The sequence below is a fragment of the Nelumbo lutea genome, chromosome 7 (assembly GCF_056320005.1).
Source record: "Nelumbo lutea isolate HS-2025 chromosome 7, American lotus-T2T, whole genome shotgun sequence".
Classification (NCBI taxonomy): Eukaryota; Viridiplantae; Streptophyta; class Magnoliopsida; order Proteales; family Nelumbonaceae; genus Nelumbo; species Nelumbo lutea.
This window is the reverse complement of record NC_142690.1, coordinates 12664374-12687151: the sequence shown is the minus strand read 5'-3', so window position 1 is coordinate 12687151 and position 22778 is coordinate 12664374. Positions and strand designations below refer to the sequence as shown.

Genomic DNA, 22778 nt, shown 5'->3' with positions numbered 1-22778 from the left:
ACTCACCACAATTTTTCAAAATGTCTAAAACTCATCATGTTAGTAAGTTTTTATTTTCCAAAATTCACCTTTTGTTAGTGCACTTTTAATGCTTCTTAACAAAGGTGTCCATGTTAACATAAATAACAATTTTCATGACCAAATTACTCTTGAATGGTGAGTAAGAGGAAAATTGGTATTTTTTAGTTTTCAATTTTATTGTTTTTTTTTTTTTGCATTTTTAGTGCTTTGTTATAATTTCCAATATTTTTTTATAATTTCTGTTTTTTACATTTTTCTCTTTTCTACAATCTATAAATTTTCCCATATTTTTGTTATTTATTTACCATTTCTGTATTTTTCTATAATCTTTGGTTTTTTTTCAACAAATTTTATTTTCTGATTTTTTTTTTCAATTTCTATAGTTTCTATAATTTGAAAATAATTGTTTATTTTGTTTGCAATTTCTATAATATTTTTATAATTTCTATGTTTTAATGTACTTTATATTAGAAATTTTTTTTTTTTGAACTTTTTCTTTTGCATGTCTAAATATTAAAATGGTAACATATTAACACTCGCTAATTTATTTTGTATATATTTTATATATTTCTATTAAAATTAAAATGGTAATATATTAATACCCGTTAGTCTTTTTAACGTCAACCTGATGACATGGTGAATCTTAGATATTTTGAAAAGTTATGGTGAATTTAAGGAGTACATATCTCCCCATAATACATCTCCCGATAATAATACCAAAACCGATGATGTCATCATGGAGAGATGTTCCATATACATGGCGGAGATGTGTTGTGAGATATTGTTGGGCGGCATTTCGAATTTAAGAGAAATGCTGAAATTTTACACAATTTCATCGGTACATTTGGGAGATGTTCTCAATGTACCGCTGTAGTGTCATGGGTAGGAAATCTGAATTGGAGGGTATGGTAAGATTTACGAGGGGAGAACGAAGGACGCCACCATGGCCATGGACAACAGTTAGCTTACGCGCGCATTCAAATTAGTTAACACCAACCGCAACCGGACTTCTAACCAAAAAAAAAAAAAAAAAACCGCAACCAGACCCTCTTCATTCAATCATTCCGAATTTCCGCTTTGAATTTTCTTTGATTTGGCACACATTCAACGAATGCAAAAGTAATGAAAAATAAAAATCTTTTTTTTTTTTCATGAAAAAGCCGAATACAGATTCTTTTCATGAATCCAACCTGTTTTTTTCTCTTTTTGACTTTTGAGGCTTTTCTATAAGTTAGAATCTTCCATTAATCCAACCCCTTTCTCCAGGTACAGTTCCCATTTTCCTGCTCTGCATTATTTCTGTCTTTACCATTTCTTTCTCTGTTTGTTTAGAACCTTTTTTGGGTTTTAATTCTGCTTGTTAAATCTGTTAATTCCCATGTTGTTTTTATGTTGGTTTTCATCTGCTTCTTGAGCTAATAAATGGGCCTGGCATTGTTTATCGAATTATCTCATGTTTGTTGATGCAGTAAGGGCGGAGGTGAGATGCTTTCTTTCAGGTTGCAGTGGTGTTTCATGATCTGGATCTGAACGTCTGGGTATTCTAAATGACTACCCCCACAGAAAAACCTGATCCCAGAAATCGTTCAAGTACGGTTTTTTCCCCCTCCTGTTCATTACTTTTTGTTCCTTCATGAGTTTTAATTCTTTAAGATGGAATTCGAGTTATGTTATTTCTCCTTCATTTAATGGCGAACCTTAAATTCTAGAAATGAAATTATGGAAAAGGATTAATAAAGTTGGGTTAAAGGGTCTGCTATTAGGAGAACAACTCTGAGAAAAAAAAAGGTTTATCATGGAATTCTAGTTATCTGGTAAGTTGAGAATTCTTGAGAGGAATGTGGCATTTCCTCAGCGATAGTTTTTATTTTGTGGTTCTGTTTTTTTTTTTTTTTTTTTGGTGGGCGGGAGGTGTTGGGAGGAGATTGTTTTTTGCAGTTTTGATCTTGGGAGTAGAAACATAAAATGAGACCACAAATAAGTTCCTGGCATGGCTAAGTTTTGGTCTATCGTGAGTAATATTTGTTGGACCTATTGTTTATGGTCTATATATCTTGGGGATAGGGAGCCAGTTATTCCTTGTCTATGATTAATTGGGCTTCGTGTTTAATATCTGGCTGTTATTGTACTCGTTATTTGCTCTACCCAAAAAAAAAAGCAATAGAGAAAATTTGGAATTTCCATCCTACAACTAAAATTAAAAGTAAATCTCAAACTTGCAAACTGTGAAAAGCTGCCTGATATTGACACTCTGCTTGGTGGTACTTTAATCATTGGGATGAAGACTTGCTAAGGTCTAATGATAGCTTGAACAGATTCCTCATTCTGATGATAACAGTCTTTAGTATCAAGATAGAAGTTCGAAGTTGATCTTGGTAGGGGGAAGTGATTTCTGATTGTTTTGGTATTGCTCGAAATGAATACAATGTTGGAAAAAATGACTGCAGTCGAAGTTAGTCTGAAAGAAAGAAAAAATTAAAAGGTTAGACATTGAAAGGGGATGGTGTTCCGCTGGGTTGTTTGCATGGTACAAGGAGGTTTACTTTGTAGGCTTCAGTAGTTTAACAAACATATAATTACATTTTCCCATACCTGTTCCGCTAATAGTTGATAAAAGGGATCCCAGGAGTTGACTTTGTCCGTTATATCTAAGAGATGTTATAACTTCATTTAGAAGGGAATATGTGACTATCAAGCTACACTATACTATTCCTTGGTGCTTTCATGAGTAATAGAGGCAAAATTGGAGCACCTTGGCAATGATTCCTATGCGGAGGCTTTCAGCACCTTGCAACTAAAATTCTAGTTTCTAGAGGCAAATTTGGAGCACCTTGATTTTCACATTTTTTTCTTTAGTTTTGTCTTTTTATATTGTATTTTGTGCTCAACATCATTTTATTGGCTAGATATTTTTCCTTAGATGACCTCTCTGTCTAGGGTTAGGTTTTCTCAGATATGGAATGAGTCTGGTTACTTGCAAATGTGGAAGTCTGAATTTAAGTGTGTCTAATCCCACAAAAATAAACCCTAAAACCTTGCTTTAGGCCTAAGTATTTATTATAACTTTTAACAATTCTTTGATAACCAGAATGATGAAATTTCTATAGAAGACAGAACAAGCTGTCATTTCCTTAAGATGAAAGTTTGAATATCAATCTATGATCATTGGGAACTTTGAATTATATCCCTATAAGAGACTGATGCTTATGATGTGTATTATTTTGCTTAGTAGTTAAGATTCCATTTGTCTATTGCTACTCTATCAGCTTTCCTTAAGACTTTTGAACCATCTATTATAATAGTAGCTTCTTTTCTAATCGTGAAAAAGGAATCTGATGCTATTTTAAATTAATTCATTTGGTCTATGAAGTTTCAGTCTTTTTGCATTCATGAAATCCTACTATTCAATGTTTTCCTTGTTAATGGTTCTACTAATTTGGCTCTGATGCACCTTTAAAGATTCTAATGATTTCACAAAATTGTTTCAGTACCAAAACTTTAGGCCCAGAATGCAAGTAGTTCTTTTAACATTCTTTTTAGTTGTACTGTAGGATCTGAGTCTTGTTTAATTGACCTCTTAGGCTCAGACCCCTCAGAAAATTGGAGTTGCAGAGAGGATGATCAAAGATCATCTGCAGGTAACTTTAGAATAATCTTTTTATATCCCTGTTCCTCAGCCACTTGATTTGGATTTGTTCTATGCTATTCTCTCTTACAAATACTACTCTATATTTCTTGATTTTTCCAGTCAATGTGGTTGGAATTTATTAACTTGAACAATTAAGTGAATGAAATTACAAAAGAAATTGACTACTAGAATTTCTTAGTAATAATATAAATTAGATAACTAATGTATTAAAAAAATTCCAATTGCAATACCTAAAGTAAAACCCTATGAGCAGGGAGCTGATGAGGAGCAATCAGATGGAAATACAGAAAATAATGAGAATTATACAGTTTTGTGAAATCAAAGGCATGAGGACCAAGAAAGATTGTTACCTTCTTCCATGGCTAGAAACAAAGGGAATGGAAGAAAGAAAAGCTTCCTCTTTGTATCTGTTATGAGGGGAACTTTCAGTTTTCATTCTTTTTCATCAACATGACCACCCAAGACTTGTTTTGGTGTATGTTCTTGGTGGGTCAATGTAATATTTCTTTTTTAATTGTGACTCCAATGTTTCAAAATATCAGGTCCACTAGAAAGACTGGAAGAGCTGATGAATCAACCAGGCAATAGGATATGTGCAGATTGTGGCTCTCCAGAACCTAAATGGGTGTAAGTATCTGATATGAGTATTAAGAAGGGCTAGATTTATAGCTGTCCAAATAACCTATATGAAGAAACTGAAATTATTGTAGCTGCTTATCTCATATTATGGTGCTTTTATTTTTTACTATAATAGTTCTTTTGTCCTTAGATTTATCTCATATGGTTTGATGTGAATCTTTTAAAACACTGCTACCTACCAACTTATTGTAGACATAGATGCCTTCTGTAAGACAAGTAATCACTAAAAGAAATACAAAGGAACAGACCATGAAGAGGATTCAGAGAGAAGAGGCTGCTGGAAGCTTGTATATCCCCAATAAACAAAAGATCTACTTCCATTTTTGCTTTTACTGCTACAGTATGAGCTAGCAAATTTTGTTCCTTTCAATATAAGATATATTTATGTACAACAGCATTGCAATTACAAAAAGAATATAATAAACAAGATCTTGTGTAGATTTCATTCATGTTGCTTGGCAAAATATGTTGCAATGCCAGTTCCAGATCAGAAAATATATGAACTTTATGCATTCTATTCTTGATGGAAATTCTTGCCACTCTGATCACAACCTGGGGGTCAACATCAATCTATGAGTTGCCTGACATGTTTGTTCCATCATCTGAAATAAACAGTCCTGAGTGAGAGAGGAAAATAACACCTGTGGCCCCATAAAAAAAGTTTAAATCATTAGTCATAAACTTCATAAAGATGTACAGTGATATTATGATCTGAAGATTGCATGTGATATCTGGGGAATGGTCTTGGTACATTAAAGTTTATTGATGCAGGACCAGCTAAATTTCAGTATGTTGAATGGTCTTCCTTGATCATAAGTCTATGGCTGTTGATGGCTATAATTTCTTAAAGGAATAAGAAAGAAAATAGGGAGAGAAAGAAGAGACAGAATACCTGGAATCACTCACAGGGTACCTAAAAGGCCCATACATATTTATAGACTTTAAAGTCTAGACTCATAAGAATCCTAGGAGTCAAACTATTAGACTCATAAGAAACATAGTAGGACTCAAAACTTACTGCCATTATCCTATTTCAATTCAAAGAAGACTATGTAACTCTAATCCTACTTATTTAATGATTTTGAAACTTTAAACATAAACAAACCATAATTAGAAAAATCAGACCATATCATTGGACCCCATAGAAAAATTGTAAAATGATGAAAATACTCCTACTATCCAAAAATGCATAAATACATAAAATTTCAGAAAAGTCCAATTCGACTCTTCAGCTCCTGCATCACTCTCCCCTGGTTCATAAGAACTTGTCCTCGAGTTTGAAAGAACTTGAGGAAAGGTTGATATGCCCCAATGGCAAAAGGAGTAGGAGTTCCAATGGTTACTTCAACTCACTTGGACCGTAAAGTTGATACCAAAAACATAGCTAGAAAAGGATCTTGAAAGCAATTTATATCTGAAACACTGCTTTCCATAACTGTCTTTGTTAAATCATCAGTAACATTAGATTTTTGAACACTTTATCAATCTGCCTATCTTGTGGTGAATCTTCCCCTTGCTTATCACTATGAACTTTCGTGTCCAAAATCTCAACTGCAACATTTGGAACCTTTCCTTCAATTTCTAGTTTAGGAGTTACCATTTCTGTGTGTTCAGCTACCCTTGGCTCTTCAACAAACTCTAAGATTTCTTCCATCATGGATGTTGGTGGACTTGTGCTATGTCAGCTTGTAATGCTTGGATTGATTCCAAACTTCCAATTAAAATTGTAAGTTAAGGTCATGGCTTACTTCCTTAATAAGATCTATTACAACTAGCATATTTGTATGCACTTGAATTTCTCCAACTTTCTCCACCTCTATCTCTTCATGATCATTAACCTCAAGTTGATCATGAGTGCTGCTAACTCCTTCAACTATTTTTATCTTTTCTTGGCCCGCACTCCTCTTGATCTTCAATTCCTAGTACTTTTATAGGTTGAAGTTCTGGTTCTTTAACTTCATTTTCAACTTTTGCTCTAGGATAGCCACTAAGATGCAATAAATCATCTACTTTATCTTTAACTTCGTACTTTTTCCATTGGTTTCAAATTTTTTGTTGTAACTTGCTGCTTCTCTTACTACCTTGAGAGCTAGTTCAAAAGCATAATCTAAGTCATAAATTTGAATTGTAGACAATTCCTTCTTGTTGTCAACTCTTAGTCCACTCTTGAAATAAGATAGAATGTACCTTTCACTTTCTATAGTATCACACTAAATAGACAATTTATCAACCTTATGCATATAATGAAATACAGATGCCATACCATGCTTGAGATTAGTCAATTCCATATACAGATAATCATGGAAGTCTAGTGGAATATACTTGTTTTCTTCCTAGAAAAGAGTGAGGAGAGAGAATAGAGGAGAGAAGAGAGAAGAGAGAAGAGAAGAGAAGACGAGAGAGGGAAAACAGTTTGAGACTCAAAAAGTATTGCTGGCGGCACCCAGCTTCTCATTTATAATAACATAACATAAAATAAAGAAAGAAGATTACACTTACACCCCTGGCGTCACACCCTAATAATCTAATTAAGAGAAGAAAAGAACAAGCTGACAACACACTAACAACAGAGATAAAGAATAACACTAACAACACTCCCCCTCAAGTTGGGCTGAATATGTCTATCATGCCCAACTTGTCACATAACTCATTGTGCCACAAGTATGGAAGCCCTTTTGTGAGAACATCAGCTACTTGTTCCTTGGAGTTGACATAAGGAATACAAATTTCTCCTTTTTCCAATTTTTCTCTTATGAAGTGTTTGTCCACTTCAATGTGCTTGGTCCTCTCATGTAGGATAGGATTGCTAGCAATGTTTATGGTTGCTTTATTGTCACAGTAAAGAGACATAGGATTGTGAACAGTAACTCCCAGTTCCTCTAGAAGATATTTTAGCCAAAGTACTTCAGCCAACCCATGTGCCATAGCCCTATACTCCGCTTCAACACTTGACCTTGCTACCACACTTTATTTTTTACTTCTCCATGACACTAGATTTCCTCCCACAAATGTGCAATACCCACTTGTGAACTTTCTATCATCCACAAAACCTACCCAATCAACATTTGTATAGAATTCCACTTTCAGATGATTTTTTTTACTAAATAGCAGACCTATTCCTGGATACTTTTTCAAATACCTAAGAATTCTCTCTGCAGCCTCCATGTGTGGTCTCTTAGGGGAATGCATGAATTGGCTCAAGACCTCAACTGAATAAGCAATGTTTGGATAGGCCATGGACAAATAAAGAAACCTTCCCACTAACATTTGAAACTGTTTCACATCTTTTAGAGGTTCGCCATCACAATCACCTAGTTTATCTACTGGAGCAAACGTCTCATCATATTTAACACTATAGACTCGAGTGTACCATTTTTCTACCAACCTTGCTTTGTACCTTTCAATTGTCCCATCTGCCTTGTGTTTCACTGTAAACACCCACTTACACCCCATTGGGTCTTTCCCTCTTGGAAGATCCACCAACACCCAAGCCTTATTCTTATGGAGGACATTAATCTCCTCCTTTATAACATCTGTCCATTCAAGGTATTTTAAGGCCTTTTCAATACTTCTAAGTATGGGGATGCAATCAACTGTAGATAGGAAGGCCCAGTACAAGGGGGAAATGTGTAATGAGGTGTTTGGTAGTGCATGACCTAACTCCCTTTCTTTGAGCAATAGGAATGTCAAGGTCATCCACAACCAAAATGGGAGCAGGGGTATCAATAAGTGCAATATGAATGCCTAGTTCATTTGGACTTACCTTCTAGGGGTCTAAAGGTGTTGGTTGCTCAATGTTTGGTGGCTCCACATCTTTGCCACATTGTTGATCTCTACGATGCTTACATTGGAAGACATGAAAGGGAGTAGGATCTAGAATAGAAAGAAGAGAGACTTGACGGGCATGCTTTTCCTCTTCCACGCTACTCTCCTCCTGAGGAGAAGTAGGGAAGAATGGTTCAAACTCAAAAAAGGAAACATCCATAGAGACAATAAAACTTATGACCAATGAGATCAAAGCACCGGTAACCCTTTTAAGAGGAGGGATAACCAAAAAGATACATGGAATAGACCGAGGGTCTAACTTACCACGAGATTGAGATAAATCATGGACAAAGGCATGGCAACCAAACACTTTCATGGGAATGGAAAATAAAGGAGATTAAGGGAACAACAACTGATGAGGGGCCATGTAGTTCAACACTCTGGAGGGCATGTGATTGATGACATAAGAAGCATCAAGTATAGCATCCATCCAAAATCTTTTTGGTACATTTATGCGTAACATCATCCCTCATGCTACCTCAAGAAGGTGCCTATTCTTTCTGCAACACCATTTTGTTGTGGTGTTCTTACACATGAGCTCCTGTGAATAGATTCATAAGAAGCAAAGAACTCATTGAGCTCACCATGGAAATATTCTTTTGCATTATCGGATTAAAAGATTTGGACTTCAACATGAAACAGTGTAAACACCATCCTTTGGAAATCTTTCACAATTTTAGGAACTTCGTCTTTGCTATGCATGGGAAATACCCATGTACAATGGGAGAAATCATCAATCAATGTGATAAAGTACTTATACCCGCCCTCAGAAGTTACAGTAGTAGGCCCCCACACATCAGAATACACAATATGGAAAGGAAAACTTGATCTTTTATTACTTGAATGAAAAGTTGTTCTGCATTGCTTGCTCAACTAACATGTTTGACATGAACATGACTTAAATAAAAAAGGAAACAATGACTTCAGTATTTCAAAGGAAACATGACCTAACTAACTATGCCACAAAAAAAATTGACTTTTATTTGACTAAATATATATGACTTTGAAGATGACACCGAGAGACCAACCTTTTTTGTCGAGAGTGTAGAGGCCATACACTAAGCTTCCTCTATCAATCGTCCTCCTAGAGGTTAGATCTTGAAAAACACATGAACCAATAAAAAATGTTATGTTGTAGTTTGAAGAGCTTGTGATACTACTAATGGAAAGCAAATTGATGGGAAGTAGAGGGACATGCAACACACTATTTAGGTTAAGTCCATGAGGAAGGGGTATTGATCCCGGACTGCAATGGAGAAGAATGATCCATCTGCAAGCCTCACTTTATCCCTTCCTAACAAAAGGCTATAAGTCTGAAAAAGACGTGGCTTACTGATCATGTGGTTAGAGGCCCTTGAGTCAATGATCCAAAGGGAATCAGTGGTAGTGGTGACATGGAAGGTAGAGGCCGCTTTACCTGATGTAGACACAAATGAAGTAGAAGGAATACCAGTAACTAAACTGTCCATCTGATGCAAGGCCCTACCATATGATTCCAAATGATTACGGAAGGAGTTCTTGATATCTTCCTTGGGGTTAGAACCAATGAAGTGGTCTTGAGTAGTACCAGTAGACTGAGTACCTTGGGTTGTCACATTTTCTGCATTATGTGCTGTATTAGGCTTCTTCTGACCCTGCACTTTACCCTGTTTTTGGTTCTTTACAACCCACTTTGACCTCCCATGGATCTCCCAGCATGTGTCACATGTATGTCTTGAAAGTTGGTAGTGGGTACAAAACAACTTGTCCTTATCATTAACCTTATTGGAGTCACTCTTCTTTCCCATATTGTTACTACCCATTGCAGCTAATGCCACCTGTTGCTCCCCCTCAGTTGTAACCATCATACTTCACTTACTTTCCCCAGATTGAACAAGGGCATATACCTCTTGAACCAGTTATTTAAAAGGCGCGCCTGAGGCGTGCCTAGGCACACAGGTGAGGCACATTTCAGGGTATGTGCCTCGCCTAGGTCCTAGGCGCAGCCCTTTCAGAAGGCACACGCCTGGTGCGCTTAGGTGTGCGCCTGATGCGCCTTGCGCCTCAGCCCTTTCAAAAGACTAACATCATATTTTCACCTCCCATACCAGTTGAACCATGGGTTGATGTAACATCGGATGAGGCACAATCATCATTTGCCATTGAGAACAACACAAACTACAAAACAAAGCCCGATCTACAGATGCACACAACCAGTCCCCACTGAACTAGTACCTCTCAAAGTCTCAGTCCGGGCACTAAACACCAAACAAATCACTGCTGAAATTGACAGTAGCAACTAGGCAGTTCGGGAACAATCAAACAGTCCAGAAAGAAAATAAAACACTGCTGAAATTCACTGGCAGAAATCCAACAGTCAAGGACAGTCCAGAGATTTAAGTCTCAATCCCCTTTGGGCTACACACTACACACACCAACCAATCACAGCACATACCTGTGACAAAGGGGATCACACACCCCTGTTATGTACAGCACCTGTTCGAAGGTGCAAATCCAAAAACAAGCCTTCACAGCATCGGCCAAAGAAAAAACAGGGTCTTCACAGCATCAGCCTTCTCTTACTAGGGTTACCTTGGTGCTACGACAAGGAAGAACCCAGAAGAAACAGAAACAGGTGGTTCTATACTGTCCGATTAGAGTTTCTTGCCTTCACTTGTTGAAAAAATCAGAAAACTGGGTGGATGAGTGTGATTCAGAGGAGAAAAAGGACTCCTATCGCCCAGAGCCTTGCTCTGATACCATGTTTTCTTTCTAGAAAAGAGTGAGGAGAGAGAAGAGAAGATGAGAGAGAGAAAACAGTTTTGAGAGTCAAAATGTATTGCTAGCGGCGCCCAGCTTCTCATTTATAACAACATAACATAAAATAAAAGAAAGAAGATTACACTTATACCCCTAGTGGCAAACCCTAAAAATAATCTAATTAAAAGAAGAGTAGAACAAGCTGACAGCACACTAACAGCAGAGATAAAGAATAACACTAACAACAGTACTTTTTCTTGCGAGCACCTCTTCATCTCTGCCCATTTAGCAATAGGATCATCACCTCTTCTTTTGGGCCATTGCTTAAGAGTTCTCTACCATACTTTAGCATGACCTGTGAGATTCATGCATGCAAATCTAATCCTTTGTTTGTTAGACAAATCATGCCAATGAAAATATTCTTCTAGTTCAGCAATTCAATCAAAGAATAATTGTGGGTCATCATCTCCTTTGAAATTTGGCATTTCCCTTTTTCTTATAACATTCTTGAAAACCTTACTCCTGTAGCTAACATTATTAGATCTGTTTTCTATTACCATCTTCTCAAATAAGTCAATAAGGGACCCTTCATATGGGTAATTCTCATTTTCCCATAATCCTAATGTCAAATTCCATAATATTCATCTCGAAAACATATTAAGAGATTTTTTCTGGAGAAGTGTAAAATTGGTCCATAGACAATGTACCATAGCTGAAGCATATAAACCAAGGGATGGGGGATTTTTTGGTTTTAGGACGACTTGGGAGAACAGTAATGCTACAATGAGAAACATATATTGGTTAATCATGCAAAAACATGACTCTCTGTGCGCACAAAGAATTACTCTCTCATCACTAAAGGCACCTGAGTTCCTCCAGGCCTCTCTTTAATACCCTCAGCTCTGAAGCAGGACACTATCTGATCAAAACAGGAAAACCAGCTGCTTTGTAGGGACAATGTGACAGATCAATCATATACCTGTGTCTATTTAGATATAAACATAAACAAACAGATCAACCATATGCTTTGTAGGGAGAATGTGAGTATAGATTTAAACACACACACAAACACCCTATACCTGTGTGTATTAATAATTCCAATACTTGCCTTGTCTTGTCCTCACGCCAAAACTCTCTTTCTCTCTCCCCTCTCTTGCGGATACCACTCAACTAGTATATATTATATAGACACACGACATAAACACATGCACATGTATTTATACATACATACATGTACATACACATACATATACATATACATATACATGTACATACACATACATATACATATACATATACATATACATATACATATACATATACATATACATATACATATACATACATACATTTATATATATATATATATATATGTGTGTGTGTGTGTGTGTGTGTGTGTGTGTGTGGGGTGTTGAAAATGTTATTCTAATGATCCTTTAGCTTGTCACTTTCCCAGTGTTTCACTTTTGTTATATGCTGGCAGTTGATTTCCTATTTAACTGACCATTCATTCCTGTACACATCTGCACTATCTTGAGATCAGGATCATATTAGTCATGGATCCAGTGATTATCATCTAGGTTTTATTAAATAATGAACTTCATTATTTAAACCTTGTTTCACCACCATCAGTGCATTGGCTAATGAGATCAATTGGTGGAGACCAGGTCTTTAAACCATGGAATATTTATTTGTATCAAGTGCTCTGGTGTTCATAGAAGTCTTGGAGCTCACATATCAAAGGTATTAAATTTAACATTTTCATTTTGAATCAATTTACTGAAAATATGCATATGGTGGCTATTGTTGTGATGGTACATTGTTTAGGGAAAGTATGAGTAGTATACCTTATAACAACTTTAGCTATAATCTTCTGTTGTCTATGTATGTATACATATATATATATATATAAGTGGTTGGCAAGAATTTGTAAATGTATGATTTGATCTGATGATGCTGGAATGTGGAAGGGAAACAATTAGAAGAAAGAGTGCAAAGGACAGATGATAACAGCAAAATCTTTATAAATTACAATACAAACAACTACATGTGGAGGGGATCCGGATTACATTTTTATTGCCCTCTTATCTACAATGATGGGAATTCCATCTAGCTTACCCAAAAAAAAACTCTTGTTCTTGTCCTCTCTACTCCTCATTTCAGCCTTTCCATTCTTGAGAACATAAGATTTCTCTCAAATAGATAAATTTAGAAACCGGAAAGGGAAAATCTTTTCCTCATTCCCTTTATTTCTTTAAGGTATAATTTGCTTTGAAACTCTCCAAAGTGGGAAAACATTTGGAACCACTCAGCTCAATTCAAATAAGCGTTGTTCTAACTATATGGGGTCGGCTACATGAATCCATTTCACTCTGTTCATTGCAATATCCATTGTTAAGTTATGGACCCTCAAATCATACTTCAAAAATATTCGGAACCATTTGTTCCAATTATTTTAGTTAGGTATACAATTAGAAATCGATGTTTTTAACCATTTATTGACCTGGCCAGTGGAACTGGTGACCTGGTCACAATTCTGGTTCTGGTCAACCTCTAACCTGCCATATTTTGAAAAACTGTTGACTTGGTCGATTATCAGTTGACCTAGATGGGTGACCAGTGACCCATTCGACCTGTTGATTCGCTGGGTTACTGGATTTTTGTATTATTCTGTTTTTTTTTTCATTGTTATGATGACATGGACTAGTCTGTTGACTCAGATGATTGAACCAGTGACCCGTCTACCCAAAGGGAAGATTGGTTCAGCCTCCAGGCTGGGTTTTAAAACATTGTTAGAGATTTGTATATTCCAGTTGACAAAAAGGTAGGTTTTCCTTAAAACAAAAAATGGTACTTTTAACTGGAATAGAAATTTCTGTGCACATTTTTTCTTTACTTGGAAAAAGATAAAAATAAGTTCTTGTAACTATAAAAAGAACCCTTAATTTGTACGATGTCACCAGACTCATCCAGATTACTTGGAGTTGGTTATGCTGAATTCTCTTCACCAGTGTGTTCAATCCACCATTTTTCCACGAGCAAGTACATTCACTGTTCAATGGTAAGTGTATAATTTTTCCATAAATACTGAATTTATTGAGACAGAAGAGAAGGATACGAAATATGAAAGGTAGATAATCCTTGAAGAGTGAGCAAAAGACCAAAATACAGGGATGGGACAGGAAGACAACAATGAGATTTTTTCACCTTATCTCAATGGGAGAAATTTGGAGGACACTATTATTAGGGGACTATGAGCAGAGGAAAGAGTCTAAATAGGGGAAGGGGGGATGCCCAAGGCTTAATAATTTCCTTTGAGTGCTAGTTATCCATACTTGGGGTGGAGGTCTGTTCCATGTGTTTAGGCTGAAGGGTGGTTGGGCTGCGGGTTTTCTGTTGCTGGGCATGGCCCTGTTTTTGTTTGCTATTATAACTTAAATTTTTGAGTGCTTTTATTTATCCAGGGTGTATAAGCCTTTTCTTAGATTTTGGGTGAAAGGGTTCTTTTTTACTTTTTCTTCATTCCCTCTTCTCCTTTTGTATCTTATATGCCGTTCTCTCATTTAATATAGTCCTGTTACCATCAAGTAAAAAAAGTTTGACAACCTATTGTAGTTAGAATATGAGAAGGAACGAGAATGCTAAGAAAATTGAAAATTGGGTGACTTGTTTATTACTTTATGAAAAACCTAGTAATGGAGATGTAAATGTATCATGGCAAGACCAAATATGGTTGAGCTAGACAATCTAATTATGCAGTTGGCACGGTGAGAACAATTAACTGGATGATGGTCACATGGCACTTTTTGTGGTCTTATATATGGCAGATGAATTTATCTATCAATTGCATATGCCTCAATTTCCTATTTATTCTTTGTTGTATGTCTCAGGTGCTATCAGTGAAGCTAGATTTATGGACAGATGATCAAGTTGATTTAATGGTTGCATTGGGCGGAAACACTACAGTAAACATGAAATATGAAGCTTTTCTTCAAGATATTAAAAAACCAAGACCAGATTCCTCCATAGAGGAGCGCTCTGATTTCATTAGGTAAAAATAAAAAGTGCACTTGTTCAAACTGTTTGATAGAAACCTGTATCATTCTGAATCAGAACACAATGTCTTGAATATTTAGGAGAAAATATGAGCATATGCAATTTTTCAACCCTAATGAAAAGGTTTCTTCATCCCATCCATCAACTACTTTGAGTTCATTGTCCTGTCCTAGCACTGCTCCACCTCCAGACAAGAAAAACTGTGAGAAACAATCTACTGGCCACCGCATTCATGCATTTGGGCATGCATTTCACAGTAGCAGGAAAAAAAAAGAAACTGAGCACAAGAGCGCAAAGAATTCCAACTCAGCGGTATGACTATCAATATGATAAGGCCACTATTTGTGGAGTCTGCTATTTTGCAGCTTACATGTTTCTACTGAAATATTTTAGTATTTAGATTTTCAGTTTTCCATGGATAACAGAATCTCATACTATGCATCAACTGTTTATAGCCGGGTATGGTCGAATTTATTGGTTTGATAAAGGTCAATATTGTGAGAGGCACCAACCTAGCTGTTCGAGATATGATCACTAGTGATCCTTACGTCATCCTTTCATTGGGACAGCAAGTAACCCTTTCCCCCTGATCAACAACTCCTTGACATTATTGTTTCCAATCCAGGACTTAAACAACTGTATTAATAAATGAAAGTGTTCTATTTTTTTTTTTTGAACTACACAGTCAATGAAGACACGTGTGATAAAGAACAATCTTAACCCAGTATGGAATGAAAGGTTAATGTTATCAATTCCAGATACTGTCCCGCCTCTAAAAGTGGTAAGCTGATATATCTTTCAGTTTCATACATTTCTTTGATGGCATATTAAATATGAAGCGAACTCTTTGAAGCATCCATTCAGCCAACACCTTTTTCTTTTGATGCCTTGATGTTTGTCATATCTTTTTTCGAATTAATCAGAGTTATTTTTCCTTCTTTCAGATGAGTAATTTACTTCTGCTGCTTCTTTTTCTTTTCTAAAGTTGAGCTAATTTAAAAGAAGATATAGCTAGGGAAACATTTTTCATGCATAACAAAGATCAAATGAGCTCCATCTCAATGAAGCAAGTTGACAGGAATTCTTTGTTCCGGAATATTGCATGGCATGCCATCAATTATGCTTTATACTGTTGATCAGCTGGTGTGTTAAATTTAATGATCGCCATATTAGAAATCCTGAGTAAGCCAATGTTACAAAGGTTATAGGGAAGGAAGCTTCAGTGAAAAGGTATGCCAAATTATATGGCTCTAAAAAGAGGATTAATCTTCTCTCCATCCTAACGAGGAAAGATGAAAACCAGTGTAGTTCCAGGATTTTTTTTTAATTGACAGTATGGTTAAGAGGATGTTGTTGTTTGGCAGGCTCTCCAACTCAGACAGAGCACTATTCAAAGAAACATTCCCCCACCCATGATGCAATCAAATTAAATCTTGATTGCTACTTTTGTGGGTACCTGAGGCCACCTGTGGTAAGAGGAGCTTTCAAGAATCAGGAGAGGGAAATCGTCCTAAGTTTTTATGTCCTACTAGTGAAATTAATTCCATGTTTCCATTCATGCTGAGCCTTTAGCTCTTTTACATAGACCTAGATGTTCTCTTCAGGGAGGTGGACCGTCAGGTTATTAGAGGATAGATAAGTCTTGACTTACACCTGCATGGAAGCCAGGATGGACTTCACTGATGATGAAAACAAAGTTAGTACATGATCTTGTTAATCAGATGCTCCAATGTTCTGGGCAGCCATTAATGTTCTTCCACAGTCCCACTTCTTTCAAAATACTACAAGAAAAGATAAACTAAAGAAGATAGTTAGGATTCCTTCTCCAGCTTGCCAGGTATATATATATTGGAGAAGCACGCAAGAACTTAAAAAGGATTTAGGCTCCGGGACCAATATCTTGCCCCTTCATGATGTGGATTACCCACTTTATCTTGATGTTATTTTCAGTACATCTTGTTGCAGAAGGCCTTCTTCATTCTAGCTTCTTTTCACCTTTTAAGCACCCCTATTGATAGAGAGATGCTAAAGCTAGTGGTCTGTGCATATTAAACTCAATTATTCATAATTTTGACATTGCCAATAAATATAGTGGTAGCTGTTTGGTTTCAGATTCAGGTATCTGAACATGTGCATTCAAATTTGCTTATTTAAACTGAATATATTCACAATCTGTTTCCTCTTTTGCAGCTTGTTTATGACAAGGATACATTTACACCGGATGATCACATGGGAGAGGCTGAGATTGATATCCAACCCCTGGTTTACGCTGCCCAAGCCTATGAAAACTCCAAAACCACAGAGACCATTCAGCTAGGAAAATGGCTAGCAACCAATGACAACACCTTAGTAAAAGACAGTGTTATCACCCTGACACATGGGAAGGTAAAGCAAGAAATCACACTGCGGCTGCAGAATGTTGAACGGGGAGTGTTAGAAATCGAGCTAGAATGTGTTCCTCTCAGCCAGTAACTGATGGGTGAAAAGAAATGCCTTCAGAGAAAGCAAAGGATGGGTCTAGAACTGGCTATCCATCTCTCACCTTAAGCCTGTGAAGCTAAATTTCCAAGTTCATCTGAACTAATGCGTTGGGGAGGAAAATTTAGCCCTGCAACTGTGTTCTGTCAGATATTTGCCTGTATCATGCACTACCCTTTGTTTAGATTCTAACACTGGTAGAAAAAAGTCTTACATTTAGGCTGAAGAATATAAAAAGAGAACCAAAGAACATTGTCTTAGCCTATCTTGGTAGTTTGACAAGTAGAATAATCCCAATATACTAGTTGAGTTCGCTGAACAAATGAGTTCGGAGTCAAGCAACTGATTGAAAAAAAAAAATAAAAAGAAACGAAGTAAAGCTTCATAAATTTCTATATAATGGTTAATAAGACAGCAACAAAAAATGTACTTTTATTATTATTATTTTTTTTTGTATTGTCAAGAGAGATGATGAACAAATTCATCAAAAAAAAGAGAGATGATGAACAAGAATACCCAAGTGATGATCAATTTACATAGAGTGAAAGCAGAGTAACCCAGCAAGACTTTCAAATCAAACCCTAAATTGATAGAAATCCATAGCATTACTATGAGTTTCTTTCGTTTTTTCGTTTTTTATGCAATCCTCACCACACGTAGCGAATTATATATACTTGCAATCGATCACCCATAGCAATCAAGAACTGCAATCAGGGCACCGGATCAATCCGTTCTCATTGCACTCCGGGCAGCGCCGCAATTGCTCTTCCTCTTCGTCGAACACCTTGCGACTGCCATTGCAATTCAAGCAAGGAACAAACCTTGCATCACCACAGCTCCCACAGACAAACCCAGGTTCTCGAACAGGGAACCCTTTAAGAAGCTTTGCCAGTTCACCGACCTCATGAAGCTGCCGAATTTCATCAGCCCCTCCAATGTACTTCCCCCTGATAAAAACCTTGGGCAAGATTACAGTCTTCTCTCCGAGCACACTCTGCAGCTCTTTCCGGTACGCCGAATCCATCGAAATGTCCCGCTCGTCGACCGGAACTCTAAACCCCTTGAAGATAGTTCGAACGGTACAACAATCCTCGTAAGTCCTCCGAATTCCCCGCAAACTGGTGAAATACAGCACGATCCTATCCTCGGTTCCTGGCAACCGAATCCGATTATCAAACAAAGGCGAAACCTTAGCTCCAGACCCAACTGGCCTCACTGCTCTCGACTGATTATACCCTAGTTGCTTAGCAGACAAAGCTCGCCTGAAACTAGAAGCGACATTCGGATCCAAATCCGCAAGCAGCGATTCCTCAGACAAGTGCTTCCAAAGCGGCTTCGACGGAGAACTTGGTATCTCCATTTCCGGAACCGCCATTGCCGAAGAATCAAAAGAATTGAATGAATTACACTGCAATTTCTTCACCTTCGGATCGACCAACACCGAATTCTTTTTCGCTGGCGACGACCTGGCTGATTCAAATGAACTGCACATTTTCTTCACGAATCCTTCTTGAACTGGACACGGATAGGGTTTCTTGGGGGAATCACGAACGGAGGAAGCAGAAACGGATTTAGCGGAGTAATCGAAGTCATCGAGTCCAGCCATGAGTTCCCAAGCGTTGATCACAGAATCAGGCGACGGGGTCTCTTGGTCGGCTAGGGCTTTATACTGCGGAAAGGAAGCAGGGAGGCGATCTAGATCCTGATCTTGACCGTTGAATTTAGGGTTTGAGTGGTTGTGATCGGAGTCGAGGAGGAGGAGCGAACCGTAGGTGGTGGAAGTGAGGGAAACAAGGTGGTGGGTGTCGCCTTTCTTGAGGGGCGGGTGGTGGACAAGGGGAGTCGGCAGGGAGAGGGCTCGTGAGATCGGCGGAGTAGCACCGGTGGCAGAGGTCTCGACGGTGGCTGATTTGTTGAAAACGCGGCCTTCAGGTCTCGAAACAGAGCAGCCCATGAATGGATATGATGATTAGTTTTGCTTTTCTGCTTTTTCCTTGGCGTGCTTTGCTTTCAGGGTCTTTTCTTTCTTTTTCAAGTTGGTTCCCGGGTTCCTCTCTCTCTCTCTCTCTCTAGGCTTGGAATTGTGTGTGCTTTCTAGTTTGGGACTGCACAGCCCAAGCGTGGGTGGAAAGCAAGGGAGGAGCTACACAATAAAAAAGGCTAGAGCGCTGGACGGCTGGAGAGAGAAAAAACAATAAAAAAAGGGGGTCGTGTCCGAGAGGAGAGAAAAAGAGTCTAGAGAGAGAGAGTAAATAGGAGAGAGAAAGAGATGCGATTGGTGGTTTGGGTTTTGATGGGATTGGGATGGGCCTTCATTTATTGTGGGCAGCGACCCAATAGGGGCGACCTCATTGTACTGTACAGTTATGTGGGCTCCATAGTGACACGTGCCGTGTGATGGATAAGTTAGGGAGGTAGGGACTGTGCCTTTGATTAGCACGCTGGGGTTCCCTTGTTTTTATTGGGTTTGGGGATACGGGGGCACGTGGGTTAGTTAATTCCGTTTTCAAGTGTGTGCAGATAATCTGGGAAAAGAAGATTTGCTTGTTTCAAGCAAAATTAAAATGGAGTCCAGCTCCAGTCTGAAGTCTGATGTCTGATCTGATGAACTGTCTCTTGCTCGGACTGGGACGGTTGGCAACACGAGAACAAGTGGGTCCGCTTTTGTTTGTTGGGATCTCTGAACTGCTCTCCTTCGTTGGATTGGAATCCATGATGGTGATGAACAGGATTGCCGGGTTTGTATATTGTAATATGGATGAGTCGAGACTCGGATGGAGCAGCTACGCCTACGGTGTCATGGACTCATGGTGGGTGAATAGCCGCATTGATTTTACACCTTTTTGCAGACAAAGCGAAATGGACAATTTGATAACCCGAGGGACCACCGAGAGAAATTCAGCCTCGGGCCTACTACGGTACTACCCCAGTGGAGGACAAAGTTGATTACTGGCAAAAGGTGGGGTTGTGTCGGGTCGGGTCAGTGGGTCACTGTCTCCTTTTTTAATGTTTCGACAAGGGAACCAACCAATACGGTTAAAGGTTTAAAATTTTGCCGTCAGATTGGAATCCATTTGAGACTCGTCATGCAGCCATGGTTTGTTGGAAGCAAGGATCATGCACCATATCACAACCCTTTGGTGGGTAATCAAGGTCGGGTCGTTGTCTCTGGCAACATTATTGATCCGATCCTTCTTCCCCTTTTCTGAACAAGAGTCCATCTGAATGGGCCCACCACTGGATGGACATCAACCATTCGATCCATAGATTATCTATTTTGGCCCATTTATCGAACTTTCAGTGAGCCAACGAGACAATACCGAACATGATTCAATGAAACTGGGATCTCGTGTGACGTGGACCCTGACGGCCACTGGATTGGAATAACTTAGTAAGTTTAGTGGGTCCCAGCCACCACTCACGTTTTTTCTTTTTTCTTTTTTCTTTTTTTCTTTTGAATATTGTATCTAAACTATTTAAAATCAGTCTGGTGGGGAATCTCAATTAAGGCAGATGGAAGGGAAGGTGGTGTAGAATTAGGTCGTGTGATGCAGCTTCTACAACCTACAGCAGAGCAACCTTGATTGAGATTGATTTATTATTCTTATAGAGAATGCTTAGCGGAGAAGTGAGTAGCATATTATGAGTTTATGATTATTATCAAACTACCAAAGACGTTAAACATCTCATCTCGGTTTTTTATTTGGAAAACATGTCTCTATTCTAAGTTAAAAGTTACCAAATCTCTCTCTTGATGAATCCGGATTTTTTCCTCTCCTCTTCACAGCATTTGCAGCTGTGCATTGGGACCATCTCTCCATGAGTAAAAAACATATCAATATGCAGTCGGTTTGTAAGGAGTCTGATCTCCTGCCCACAGCTTCCTACCCATGTCCCTGCCCATTGCATAAATTTTGGACACATATTCATTAGCATGTGCCCCTTCTTTACATATGCGAAATTGCATGTGAGGTCAAAAGGATGTAATGGCTGTCAGAACTCAGAATTCACCCATTACCCCAATTAATTTTTAACTTAAAAATAATTACTTTTTCCTTCTCAAGAACCCTAATAGTATTTCGTTCTCTCCGTTCATTCTCTACTGCGTATTGTTCCTAGAAACTTCGTGAACAACCAACAACCAGCAACATGTTCATCGACAACTTATTCTTTCCGTACTCCATCAGTTAAACTTCTTCTTCTACTCTCCACAATGTCCTGTTCCAAGAGGTTCTACCGACATCCGACAACCGGCAATTGAGGACGTGCTCACCGATACACCAGTAGTTAAGTAGCCTCAACCAAGGGAAGAGAGGATTTAATTAATTAGTTAATTAATACAATTGATCACATAGAGAGGTCAATTTATCTGCAAGGAGATGGCATCTAGGTTCCCCCAAAGTTTGGTTGAGGATTAGAACACAAGGCCAAGGGAGCCAAATCAATCGGGTTTGGTGCTGTTGTATTTCAAATTGATGTCGAACAGTTGAACGTCCTTCACAGGGTACCTGTTTGCTGCACGCGATATTGACTACAACCTTTGATGCCGAGGTGCCTGTGATATTGTTGAAATGAACATCGTTGATCTTTACACGAGATGGCTGCCGGCAAGAAAATAAAACAGAATCAATCAGTGGTTCTGACTTCTGAGTGATGAGTATATATAGTAAATATTTTCTGTAATGGTTGAGGTTACTTAACCACCGGTGTATCAGTGAGCACGTCCTCGATTGCCGGTTGCCGGATGTCAGTGGAATCTCTTGGAATAGGACGTTGTGGAGAAGAGAAGAAAAGGTTAATTATAGTATTGAGAAAATAAGTTGCCGGTTGCCCGTGAAAATTTTTGGAACAATATGCAGTAGAGAATGAATGGAGAGAACAAAATATTATTAGGGTTCTTGGGAAGGGGAAAGTAATTATTTTTAGGTTAAAAAATTAATTGGGGTAATGGCTGAATTCTGAGTTCTGACGGGATGGATTTAACGTCCTCCCATTACATCCTTTTGACTTCACATGCAATTTTGCACATGTTAATGGATGTGTCCAAAATTTATGGCGTGGCCAGGAACGTGGGTAGGAAGTTGTGGGTAGGAAATCCAGACTCGTCTGTGAGTAGTATTATGTGGAGAGGAAATCGGGACTCTTTGGCACTAGCCGAATTGTAAGAAAAGTATCCGATGTGATTTACTCAATCCACATCTATGCATTCTCTTATTGTGCGCCACAAGGTGTTTGAGGTGCACCTGAGATGCTTCTGAGATGGAGTTTGATCTAGGCAAAAGCAAGTTATTGCCTACTTGACATCAATGTGTTAAAAAATGATTTGACATGCCACGTGGCATAATTTTACTGGAGAGCCAAATTCCCCCTC

General features: G+C 38.1%; 2 protein-coding genes across 4 annotated transcripts; one reads left to right on the top strand and one right to left on the bottom strand.

The window, feature by feature from the left end:
- The first annotated feature begins 942 nt into the window (after positions 1–942).
- On the top strand, positions 943–17670 carry LOC148845157 (Calcium-dependent ARF-type GTPase activating protein family). Of its 3 annotated transcripts, XM_088954299.1 has the most exons (10): positions 943–1287; positions 1491–1611; positions 3603–3659; positions 4213–4297; positions 12541–12616; positions 14764–14924; positions 15010–15241; positions 15385–15501; positions 15615–15710; positions 17120–17670. In XM_088954299.1, exons 2-10 carry the CDS (start codon positions 1569–1571, stop codon positions 17399–17401), a joined length of 1149 nt encoding a protein of 382 aa, XP_088810425.1. In that variant the 5' UTR covers positions 943–1287; positions 1491–1568; the 3' UTR covers positions 17402–17670. The 3 variants fall into 3 exon arrangements, with proteins under 3 accessions (XP_088810425.1, XP_088810427.1, XP_088810426.1); XM_088954301.1 differs by lacking the exon at positions 3603–3659 and having other exon boundaries at positions 1043–1287; XM_088954300.1 differs by lacking the exons at positions 943–1287; positions 1491–1611; positions 3603–3659 and adding an exon at positions 3929–3994.
- A 137-nt stretch (positions 17671–17807) lies between these two features.
- Positions 17808–19602, bottom strand: LOC148845156 (uncharacterized protein At5g39865-like). The gene has a single exon (XM_088954298.1). It carries the CDS (start codon positions 19359–19361, stop codon positions 18105–18107), a length of 1257 nt encoding a protein of 418 aa, XP_088810424.1. The 5' UTR covers positions 19362–19602; the 3' UTR covers positions 17808–18104.
- Between the last annotated feature and the right edge of the window lie 3176 nt (positions 19603–22778).